Here is a 13,403-nt window from a genome sequence, read left to right on the forward strand (position 1 = left end):
GCATCACACGGGCCCCCGTGTTGGGGTACGCGCCCTGGGGAGAGAGAGGGAGAGAAACCAGTAAGATCTCCGTTTGTCTCCCCTTATTTCTATGTCAGGCTACTGACTTAGAAAGCAGAGGTCAGGGCTGGGCAACTTTGACGATGGAGAGGGACACTATATTTCCACACTCACTCCAGAGGACCAAATTGCTGTTGTAACAAAAATCGCAGATCTACAGCCTGGGGTTCAAATATGCTTTCTATTTGTCAATATAAACATGATAATGTCTTCCTTCCAGATGCTTAAGGCAGGTGTGGATGCTTTGCTGCCCAAGGGATGTATACAGATAAACTGGAAGTCTCCCACTTATCCATGTTTCAAGAGAGGTGTGTGTGTGTGTGTGTGTGTGTGTGTGTGTGTGTGTGTGTGTGTGTGTGTGTGTGTGTGTGTGTGTGCGTGTGCGTGTGTCTTTTGTATTGTTTGTATTGTTGTTAAGTTTACTTTTGTGTCATTTGATGTCTGTTATTGTCATCATAAAATCCATATAAACAGCTAAAACAAATCCCATAATAAATCCAATTTGCTGACAGAGACAGAGAGCAGCACCTCATGATGCAAGACAAGGAAACCTGGGCCACAGGAATACACTCGATGTATTCCTGCACAGACATGTTCACAGTCACCAGGATAGGGTAACCACTATCTCAGATTCCTCACTCAATAATGACATAGAATTATCTTTGAATGAATATGAATCAGATATAACGTTACGGTACATGTACTGTACTGTATGTGTGCTGGCCAAACACTAGCTATAATTGTACAAAACAATAGATAACAATTCACAAAACAGCATTGGATAAAACACAAACGCATGTTTATCTGATAAAAAGCGTTTTTTTTGTTTTGTTTCTGAGAATTATCTTCATCACACGACACAGAATTCTCAGAACCAAAAAGGGGAAAGTGCCTATACTCCAGTTATGAGCTGAATGTTTACACGTCAGTCTGTCAGTTAACAACGCACAGGAACTAAATTGGGTTTGGCTGCGGTGTGCAGCCAGTAAGGCAGGGCCGAGTCAGTCAGACATATTTACCCGGGATGGCTGATAGTCAGGTCCCATCAGCGGTTTATAGACACACAGAACCGTAGGAGCATCCTGAAACTCTTCTGTCCTGACAACAAGAACCTAACCAGTGTTGTTTTCTAAGAAGAAACATGTTCATTTTTCACTGACGAAAGCTAAATGGAAACTAAATGAAAACTAAGCTATGATGACTAAAACTAAGACTAAATATATTGACAATTTCGTCAACAAATAAAAACTAGGAAGATAAATTAAAATGTTAGGAAGGGACTATAGTGGACAAGAGATTCAGTATAGGTCATTTCATTTTACACTTGGTTGCATGCTGAAAATAGCCGATCTACAAGCTCACAACGCGTCGACGCGTTGTGAGCTTGTTGATTGGCTATTTTCAGCATGTGCAAAGATCTGTCATTACGACGAATACATTTTAGTCGACTAATTCAACCGTAGATTTAGTCGACTAAAATCACAAGACATTCAGTCGACTAAAACTAGACTAAACACTAGAACATTCCAGGTGACTAAAATGTCACTAAAACTAAATGAAAACCATTCAAAAGAATATGACTAAAACTAAATTTGCTGCCAACACTTGCAGCTAACACTTAAGAACATCCTGACAACAAGAAGCTAACACTTAAGAACATCCTGACAACAAGAACCTAACACTTAAGAACATCCTGACAACAAGCGCCTAACCAATCTAAAGTGACACGTGGTCACCCTTTGTTCTGTGTCGTATATTGTAGATAAGAACTGCAGGGTGAAACATTGGACTCCAACACCACCATGTGCAACAGCTGTTCTGTCACCGTCAGTTTGACATTAAAGTACGGGCAATTCTCTTTAAAGGAGAATTCCATACTAGAATGCTTTCTTACCTTTATGTGTAGTTACCCCACCCCCTTAGATAGCATTTCTGTAGACTTAGATAGCATTTGATACAGACTTATAGCATGTTATGTAGACAGCACTATAATTGCATTGTATGTAGTCATAGCACGTCATAGTAAATATGTATAGCATAGTAGTATAGATGTATAGTTTATATGTATAGCTTCATTATATAGATATTCCACTGTTACTTTCTTAGCTTACGCATGTTTCTTGATAAATGTTTTTTATGTAATGTATTCCCATGCTTTTTTGTTCTTGCTTAATGTAAATCGCTCTGGATTAAGAGCGTCTGCTAAATGCCTAAATTGTAGTGTTATTATTGGCTATTTCCCCTACCATAAGGCCTCAATGAATTTAATTGAATGGGGCATTGGGGTGTTGTGCTAATTCGCTTATTTCCATCGCTTTTTTTGTATACATCCTCTTTTCATGATGTAAATAGTATCCCAAGCGACACACTAAATAAGTGAAATAGCACAAAAACCAACCCCCATTGAGGGCTTATGGTAGGGGAAATAGCCAATAATGCACTTTTGCACAAAATAACACCTGGACCTCATTGGTGGGGACGTAACAACTACACATAACACCTGGACCTCATCGGTGGGGACGTAACAACTACAAATAACACCTGGACCTCATCGGTGGGGACGTAACAACTACACATAACACCTGGACCTCATTGGTGGGGACGTAACAACTACAAATAACACCTGGACCTCTTTGGTGGGGACGTAACAACTACACATAACACCTGGACCTCATCGGTGGGGACGTAACAACTACAAATAACACCTGGACCTCATCGGTGGGGACGTAACAACTACAAATAACACCTGGACCTCATCGGTGGGGACGTAACAACTACACATAACACCTGGACCTCATCGGTGGGGACGTAACAACTACAAATAACACCTGGACCTCATCGGTGGGGACGTAACCACTACACATAACACCTGGACCTCTTTGGTGGGGACGTAACAACTACAAATAACACCTGGACCTCATCGGTGGGGACGTAACAACTACACATAACACCTGGACCTCATCGGTGGGGACGTAACAACTACAAATAACACCTGGACCTCATCGGTGGGGACGTAACCACTACACATAACACCTGGACCTCTTTGGTGGGGACGTAACAACTACAAATAACACCTGGACCTCATCGGTGGGGACGTAACAACTACACATAACACCTGGACCTCATCGGTGGGGACGTAACAACTACAAATAACACCTGGACCTCATCGGTGGGGACGTAACAACTACAAATAACACCTGGACCTCATTGGTGGGGACGTAACAACTACACATAACACCTGGACCTCATCGGTGGGGACGTAACAACTACAAATAACACCTGGACCTCATCGGTGGGGACGTAACAACTACACATAACACCTGGACCTCTTTGGTGGGGACGTAACAACTACACATAACACCTGGACCTCTTTGGTGGGGACGTAACAACTACAAATAAAGGTAAGAAAGCCTTCTAGCATGGAATTCTCCTTTAAGAAGAATCACACTGGTGTGAAGTGAGGGGCGCTCTTTCTTATCGTCATACATCATCACGCATCGCCATGCGTCACATTACGTGTTCAGCCAATCAGCTGTGCTCCAACGGACAGACAGCCACACAAAGCCGTGCACAGGAGTCTATGGACTTTATTTGCTTCAAAGGGCAGACTGACTAGACTACACTACACTTCTTGACGTCTCCCGTTCAGAATATTACGTGACAAAGTCTCCAAGTGCAGAAGGCTGCAGGGAGAGGCCAGACATTTTGACAGAGCAGTTCAGTCAGTTGTTGTTACAACAGACACGGTGAAATACACAGTGAAATACTCTGTGTTGATTTAACTACGAGATTGTACTCTGTGTTAAATACAGGAACTACTGGGATAGTTGTGTGACAACCAGGAGATAATCTGTGATGATATATTAGTACCCACTCAATGCCAACGTTAACACAGAGTAATTAAGAGCTGGCGAGCTGCCTGGGATTAATTTGTACTTTGTACAAAATCCCGATCATCCAAAAAGCGCATTAGCGTTTAAATTCATTCAGCACGGCCTCAGACTAATTAGGCAACAGGAGGAGGAGAGTAAATGTTAAATGGTGCATTTATATAGCGCCTTTATACCAAGGCGCTTTACATCGATTGTGCATTACATTCACCCATTCACACACACACACACACAGACACACATTCACACACCTTTACATAGACTGTGCATTACATTCACCCATTCACACACACATTCACACACTTTTACATCGATTGTGCATTACATTCACCCATTCACACACACATTCACACACCTTTACATAGACTGTGCATTACATTCACCCATTCACACACACATTCACACACTTTTACATCGATTGTGCATTACATTCACCCATTCACACACACATTCACACACCTTTACATAGACTGTGCATTACATTCACCCATTCACACACACATTCACACACCTTTACATAGATTGTGCATTACATTCACCCATTCACACACACATTCACACACCTTTACATAGACTGTGCATTACATTCACCCATTCACACACACACCTTTACATAGATTGTGCATTACATTCACCCATTCACACACACACACCTTTACATAGACTGTGCATTACATTCACCCATTCACACACACATTCACACACCTTTACATAGACTGTGCATTACATTCACCCATTCACACACACATTCACACACCTTTACATAGACTGTGCATTACATTCACCCATTCACACACCTTTACATAGACTGTGCATTACATTCACCCATTCACACACACACACACACACACACACACACACACACACACACACACACACACACACACACACACACACACACACACACACACACACACACCTTTACATAGATTGTGCATTACATTCACACATTCACACACCGATGGCGGCTGAAACCATGCAAGGCACCAACCAGCACATCGGGAGCAATCAGGGGTTCATTCAGAGTCTTGCTCAAGGAGTACACTTCGACACTAACTCTGGGGGAGCACCACAGGGATCGAACTGGCAACCTTGCGGTTACCATCCAGCCCACTCTACCGCTGAGCCAGAGTGATCTATTATGTAATAAGTGCTATAGGTTTAGCCGGAGAGAAAGGCCATGTTCTGGGCGAGGAACAGAGACACTGGAGGACAGGACGGTTCAGCCACAATGGAAAGAGCAGCTGAGCTTTGAACCGAGCACAACATGTACAGAGCAACAGTACACATCACTCAAGAGATAGCATTATCGGGATTATGGGTTACTGTGTGTGTGTGTGTGTGTGTGTGTGTGTGTGTGTGTGTGTGTGTGTGTGTGTGTGTGTGTGTGAGTGTGTGTGTGCGTGTGTGTGCGCCTGTCACAATTATTACATTGCATAAATTAATCGTCAATCGTAGCTCAATCTATAGCTTAAAAGGCAAACACAAAATACAAATCGTCACGTTCCAGACAGTGTCCAAAGAACACAATGCGATCGATCGTTAATTGCAATTATCTGTGTGATGACAATAAATCGTCAACTTAAATTTGTAGTCGTGACAGTCCTGTGTGTGTGTATGTGGAGATAGAGTAATTAACCCATGAGTGGCCTAAGAATAGCTGGCATGACAAAAAGCAAAGCCAAACAACTTGCCAAATACGGTTCTGTCTCGTCTGTTATAGGAAGTTTGTCTGTGTGGAGAAGGAGGTGCCATGTGTATCCTTAAGTGAACATGAACTGTCAACCCCGTTATATTTGTTTCCTTGTCAAATTAATTGTAATTTGTGGATTCAAATAAAGAAATCGAAATGTGTGTGTGTGTGTGTGTGTGTGTGTGTGTGTGTGTGTGTGTGTGTGTGTGTGTGTGTGTGTGTGTGTGTGTGTGTGAGCGTGCGTGCGAGCATGCGTGAGTGCGTGTGAGAGAGAGAGAGCGTGTGTGTTCCTGTAGCTAAATATGAGGCAAAGTTCAGTTTAGTACTAAATAATGAAGTGAAAGTGTCTATGCGTGTACGAAGGAGCCGTGTCTGTCGTGTGTATATACAGTACGGTACACTGTACATTCCTCTATACGGTACGGTACACTGTACATGTGTATGTACGGTACAGTACACAGCTGTGGACAAAATGGGCCTGATTCACTAAGACCTTTTATTTTGGGTGTAAAAGGAATTTTCCAAACTTCCCAAACATCCGATTCATTCAGTAATCTTTTTTTTTGTTGTCAGTGAATTTTGCAAGTGGCCCACCCACGGCCACAGACAGAGCCAGTACAGACACACAGACACAGTACACACAGACAGAGCCAGTACAGACACAATACACACAGACAGACACAGTACAGACACAGTACACACAGACAGAGCCAGTACAGAGACACAGACAGTCAGTTACCTCCAGCAGGGCCACAGACAGAGCCAGTACAGACACAGACACAGTACACACAGACAGAGCCAGTACAGACACAGAGCCACAGACAGTAACCTACCTCCAGCAGGCCGACGGCCACAGACAGGGCCACGCCGGTGGAGCGGAGGGGTCTCTTGCCCTGCGGGACGGGCCAGGGGTCCCTCTGGAGTTCCCCCAGGAGGTCTGTGAGGTTCATGTCCACCCGGTGGACAGGCTGGAGAAACCTGGACACACACACACACACACACACACACACACACACACACACACACACACACACACACACACACACAACTCCGTTAATGCAGTTATTATGACAGCTCCTACAGACAGTACATGTAAAGATAAGTGAAATAACCATCCAGACAGGATTTACGTACTTGCACGTAGCGGCGGCGTCTTGAGGCGCCACGGGACGGCCCTGCTGTCCTGACGACGAGGCTGGCTTCATTAGACCCAGCATCTCCTACACACACACAGACAGACAGACAGACAGACAGACAGACAGACAGACAGACAGACAGACAGACAGACAGACAGACAGACAGACAGACACAAAAACCCATCAAAACGTTATTCTCATCTTACCGAGGCTACAAAATAAAGCATCAATGACGCTGATGAACAAATTCACGAATACATACTTCGTATACATTGTTCTCTTTGACCTAAATATTCAATGACAGTAATTTGACCTTCTTTATTATTATTATTATTGGAGGACAATAAGCAGAACTATATCTCACTGTGCCATCTCAGTTTGACCCGGTTATTCCTCGGGTTTCATGTGTCGCCCCGTTATACGTTGCGTATAGACACAGAACTCCCTCTAGTCCACATAGGGGAAACGCCCGTCACGTTTTCACAGTTTCTGTGTCACGACCTAGATGTTGGTTCTACAGACAATACATCAACGCATTGTCAGGATTCGGAACCACCTGGGTTGGAGATGTTTATCCCATTCTGACCTGAGATCAGATTCATACGAGGTTTCCACTGACCACACACACTGGTCTGATTAACCCATTCTGACCTGAGATCAGATTCTAAAAAAAAATGTCAGTCGTTCTTCGATTTTTCAAAAAATAGCAGACCTACAAGCTCGTAGCGCGCCACTCGGTGGCGCGCTTACGAGCTTGTAGATCTGCTGTTTTTCAATAGCTAAAGCACGACATGATGCTAACACTAAAATGGGTTCCCGTTCAGAATGGGTTATGGGACCGTCAACACAATGATCTCGTGTTAACCCATTATGACCTGAGATCAGATTCTAACGCACAGATAGAATGGTGGTTCTTTAACGCATTTTGACCTGAGATCAGATTTTAAAAAAAATCTTCTAAATCCTGACAGTTTACAAAAAATAGCAGATCTACAAGCTCATAGCGTGCCACCGAGTGGGGCGCTATGAGCTTGTAGATCTGCTATTTTCCAATAGCTAAAGCATGACGTAATGATAACACCAAAACGGGTCCCCGCCCAGAATGGGTTAATAAATCACGCACACACCGTGGGAGCGACATTAATAACAGCGTTTGTCTCTTTCTCTCTCTCTTCTGTATACCTGTTTATCACATCTAATGTACAACATGCTCTACTTTCTTTGAAAAGCATCTACTAAAACTCCCTTTCATCGTCATGCTACAGTGCGTACAGTATATTAGGGCCGGGGCAATCCACCAACAAATATGTACGTATTATACGTTACTGTTTGTTTTCTTTTCTTATATCAAGGAATCGACATGGAAAAACGTAATTTAATCCAGTGGGTCACAACAAACCTCTCAGGTCGAGACCCGAAAGAGAAATTAGACCCAAACTAGTGAAAATAACAGATCTACAAGCCGTGAAGAAGACCCCGTGAACCGGAAGTTGTGACTATAGTTGCAAGGAGTTTTTGCAACTGGTGTGTTTTGGGGCTTAAGAGAGGTTTAAGTGGAGCCCTTTGATGTTGTCTGTTTTAAAGCCACAGTAGTTATGGCTCCAGGTGACACGTTTTGAATGTAGTTAATGTTCAGAAACTATACAGACCAAAGGCAATATTTTCATGTCAAAGAAATGAGAATCGTGTGAGAATCTCAATCTCAATTCTTCCGGAGGAAAATCGAGATTCACATTTGAGCAAGAATTCTTCTAGTGATTTTTACTAGGTTTCTTTTTTAAATAATATTTGTACATTTAAAAACTATGTACATTGGTGACTATAATACAGCATTCTAGCTGATCTTGAGCCTGACGTCAACTAGTCTTATCAACTAGTACCAACAAGGTCAACTAGTGGATTTACTAGTGGACTAGTTGCTTAAAGCCAACCCACCTGTATCTGCTTGGCGGTCAGCTCCTTGGTTTCTAGTCTCTTGAACCCACCTGTATCTGCTTGGCGGTCAGCTCCTTGGTTTCTAGTCTCTTGAACCCACCTGTATCTGCTTGGCGGTCAGCTCCTTGGTTTCTAGTCTCTTGAACCCACCTGTATCTGCTTGGCGGTCAGCTCCTTGGTTCTAGTCTCTTGAACCCACCTGTATCTGCTTGGCGGTCAGCTCCTTGGTTCTAGTCTCTTGAACCCACCTGTATCTGCTTGGCGGTCAGCTCCTTGGTCCCCCTGAACACGTAGCTCTTGGCGATGCCCTCACAGCTGAGCTCGTGGACCTGGACCATGCGTCCGAAGGTGATGAGGCCCACCAGGGCGTTGGGCGGCAGCAGGCTGAGGGACATCTGGAGGGACTCCCGGAGAGCCTGGAGGTCCTCCTCCTCCAGACACGTGTCCACCACGTAGAGGAACACCAGTGGGGTGGGAGGCCCGCGCTGTGGAGGAGGACAAGGTTGTTTTAAACCATTTAACCCATTCTGACCTGAGATCAGATTCATACGAGGTTTCCACTGGACACACACTGGTCTGATTAACCCCATTCTGACCTGAGATCAGATTCTAAAAATGTCAGTCGTTCTTCGATTTTTCAAAAATAGCAGACCTACAAGCTCGTATCGCGCCACTCGGTGGCGCGATATGAGCTTGTAGATCTGCTGTTTTTCAATAGCTAAAGCATAACATGATGCCAACACCAAAATGGGTGCCCGGTCAGAATGGGTTAAACCATTTAAACTCTGCTGCCATGGGGGGGGTGCGCACGCTTTTCCGACACACCGAAGATCCGAAGCGGGGGGGACATGCGATGCGATGCGAAAAAGCGATGGTCCGACATGCGCTGCTCCCGTGCTTTGCGGTTAGGGTTAGGTTAGGATTGAGGTTTCAGATCAATAGTATGTCGGAAACTAAAGCCTGCAAAATGGCTTTTTGCTTCTAAGGGCCGACGGCGTGGAACAAGCTCCCACTGTACCTTCGTCAGGCAGCCTCTGTAGACATTTTTAAAGCACAGCTCAAGACCCACTTCTATACAACATTGCTTTTAATTGATCTACTATTTTTTTGTTATTCATGTCCTCACTGTATTGCATTACTGCTTGTTTTTTTAATGTTTATGCCTTGCTTTTCTTTTTTCTCCATTGCTCTGTAAAGCACTTTACTCAACCTTTTTTATGTCAAGGACCCCCAGAATTATCTGTATTTGGCCGCGGACCCCCATCTGAAAATATGTAGTTCCAGGGACCCCTCCCCCAGAAGCAAAGATTTGAGTTAAAAACGTTTGCTCTGAAAGAATATATATATTCAAAGATTTGTGCCACATTTTCACGATTTTTCAAAAAGCTTGTGAAGATTTCACATCAAAGCTTGAATATTATAGTTGGTGCATCCTTCATACAGGGCGATGCATTTTCTCATGCTGCGGAAGCCCCGAAAAATCTATAGCGTTTCCCCCCGAATTTGAATTACATTTCTTTATAATCGCATAATATTCATGTTATTTTGTGAATGTACTCATCATAATATTATCATAATATTCATGTTATTTTGTGAATGTACTCATCATAATATTATCATAATATTCATGTTATTTTGTGAATGTACTCATGACACAAACGGTTTGGAAATAAAATATTTCCGGGCGAATCCCAATCCCACAGAACTCAACCATTCCTAGCCGTGTCTACTTCCATTCAGCTGCTAAAACCAAGCGACTGGGCGAGGAATGCTGGCTGATATACAAATATTCTTCCTCTATATCCATAAGTTTATACTCCTTAACATCATGATATCATATACATTGTGGTCACCCTAATACAGTAATACACTAATACTTCTTCAGGAGTCCATTTCAATCAATCAATTTCAATGACTGCGTGCTATACTTTGTGCATGAAATGTAAATAAACTCTGCTGCCATAGCCTTGCCTAAAGAGGCGTAATGGTGTTCGTAGGAATTAACCCATTCTGACCTGAGATCAGATTCTAAAAAATGTCTTCTATATCCTGACAGTTTTCTGAAAAAGCTATGTTTCCACGTCAGTCGTTCTTCGATTTTTCAAAAAAAGCAGACCTACAAGTTCATAGCGCGCCACTCGGTGGCGCGCTATGAGCTTGTAGATCTGCTATTTTTCTATAGCTACACCAAAAGGGGTTCCCACCCAAAATGGGTTAATATCTTGTAGAGGTCTCAATCGATAGATATGCTAAGTTGCAACATGACAACCAAATGTGGCAACGGAAAGAATTCACTAAATGAATGCACGGCAAAGTGTACTGTGTACCCGCTGTCCTTCTCTGAGCATGCTTTAGGGAGGAATCAGCTCCACTGCAGGAGTTTAATGATTTATCTGCTTGTACGCAATACCAATAACCTATACAAGGGACCAGGGTTCAAAGCAGGAACCTCCTAACCTAACTCAACCGGATGATGTCATAATATAATAAGGATATTTTCCAACTAGAGGCTTCATTTTATTGGACAGCCATGCCAGCTCAAACATACATCGTAAACAATAACTCTGCGTCAGTAAAGTACAGTACAGTGACGTTTCAATCACAGATGTAATAAAACGTAGATTTACCATCCGTACACTTCAATTTCAATTTACCATCTGTCTTCAATTTACCATTTGTACACTCTCAGAGTTACAGACCCATAAGGGTCCATTTGGTTCCAAACTATCATTTAGCTGGGGACCCCCTTGAACTGCCTCGTACGATAAAATCATAGACAGAACATAACAAAGTTAACCTATGCCAGACAGACAGACAGAACTCCAGTCCATACTATCCAAGTTAACCTATGCACAGACAGACAGACAGAACTCCAGTCCATACTATCCAAGTTATGCCCAGACAGACAGACAGAACTCCAGTCCATATACTATCCAAGTTAACCTATGCACAGACAGACAGACAGACAGAACTCCAGTCCATGCTATCCAAGTTAACCTATGCACAGACAGACAGAACTCCAGTCCATACTATCCAAGTTAACCTATGCACAGACACACAGACAGACAGACAGACAGAACTATCTCTCTCTGTACTGGCGGTGAAGATTAGAGTGGGTCGGTGTTGTTTACCTGCACTATGTACTCGATGGTGGAGAACTGAGGCATGAGTTCGGCCGGCTGGTTGACGTCCGATATCCCTGCGTAGGAGGGTGGGAACTGGAGGGGAGACAGACACATACAAGAAACAGACTTAAACATCGTCTTATTGGCCTGTTAAACAAACGTTTACAGGCCCCGTTGTGCCTTCATATAAAAATCGCACATGGCGGATTGGCCAAACTCTTCTCCCTTCTGGCTCCAAAACTATATGGAATGCACTTCTCATTACAGTCCGAACTGCAGCCTCACTCCCAATCTTCCACCGTAGTCTGTGAAAACCCACCTGTTCAGACTCCATCATGGCCCGTAGCACTTGCCCACCCCCTTAGATAGCACTTTACGTAGACTTTAATAGATAGCATTTGATACAGACTTATAGCATGTTACGTAGACAGCACTAGAATTGCATTTTATGTAGTCATAGCACTTTACAGTATATATGAATAGCATAGTATAGTATAGTATAGTATGGTATAGTATATATGTATAGTTTCATTATATAGATATTCCACTGTTACGTTCTTAGCTTACACATGTTTCATGATAAACGACTTTTTATGTATGTGATGTATTGCCATGCTTTTTGTTCTTGCTTAATGTAAGTCGCTCTGGATTAAGAGCGTCTGATAAATGCCTTAAATTGTAATTGGCGGCAGATATTCACTACTTACTGGGTTTCTCTGGTAACAGAAGTTGCACACCCATATCTTGGCTCTGAAGTCCACTTGACTGTGGATAGAGAGAGAGAGAGAGAGAGAGAGAGAGAGAGAGAGAGAGAGAGAGAGAGAGAGAGAGAGAGAGAGAGAGAGAGATAGAGAGAGCAGAGAGTGAGTTGGGCCGTCACCATTACACATTTCAGTTGACGGCTAATTGTCACAAACAAACAATTGCGATTAGCGATTTTATCACGTTTTCTTTTTGGCGGTAGAAATCGGAACATTATGAATATAAATTAGAATGACATTTCCCTTTGGCTTTAAGGCTTCGTAATAAAAAGAAAGTACACAAGACAGATATGACAAATGACAGAAATATACCAATAAATGACTGGCATTTTTCTACACGGACACGATGACCTCACGACCACTGCGACGGTGCAGAATTATTTGAACCTGAACCCAATTTAGTTCCTGCGATGTTTGGTGTGCTTTGCTAAGTGACACGTGAACATTCAGCTCCTACTAGTAGTGTAGGCTGTGTTCCTGTACTGTTAATATTCAGCTCATACTCTACTGTAGTGTAGGCTGTGTTCCTGTACTGTTAACATTCAGCTCCTATACTGTAGTGTAGGCTGTGTTCCTGTACTGTTAACATTCAGCTCCTACACTGTAGTGTAGGCTGTGTTCCTCTACTGTTAACATTCAGCTCCTACACTGTAGTGTAGGCTGTGTTCCTGTACTGTTAACATTCAGCTCCCACTGTAGTGTAGGCTGTGTTCCTCTACTGTTAACATTCAGCTCTCACTGTAGTGTAGGCTGTGTTCCTGTACTGTACTGTACTGTAGTGTAGGCTGTGTTCCTGTACTGTA

At 43.1% G+C, this 13,403-nt stretch overlaps 1 protein-coding gene across 2 annotated transcripts in view; it reads right to left on the bottom strand.

Annotated features, from left to right (window-relative positions):
* Window positions 1-13,403, bottom strand: part of LOC308312904 (protein transport protein Sec23A) — a 45,564-nt gene that overhangs the window by 26,863 nt on the left and 5,298 nt on the right. For both annotated transcript variants that reach the window (XR_013963821.1, XM_080759676.1), the window contains exons 3-7: window positions 12,547-12,604; window positions 11,846-11,932; window positions 8,963-9,199; window positions 6,778-6,863; window positions 6,477-6,621 (exon numbers count right to left, since the gene is read on the bottom strand). Coding sequence is in view for 1 of the 2 variants with exons in the window: in XM_080759676.1 (XP_080615802.1) it covers window positions 6,477-6,621; window positions 6,778-6,863; window positions 8,963-9,199; window positions 11,846-11,932; window positions 12,547-12,604 (613 nt within the window). In the remaining variant the exon portion in view is untranslated. The remainder of the gene's footprint in view (window positions 1-6,476; window positions 6,622-6,777; window positions 6,864-8,962; window positions 9,200-11,845; window positions 11,933-12,546; window positions 12,605-13,403) is intronic.

This window comes from Protomyctophum bolini, assembly GCF_963924005.1.
Source record: "Protomyctophum bolini genome assembly, chromosome: 3".
NCBI classification, from domain to species: domain Eukaryota; kingdom Metazoa; phylum Chordata; class Actinopteri; order Myctophiformes; family Myctophidae; genus Protomyctophum; species Protomyctophum bolini.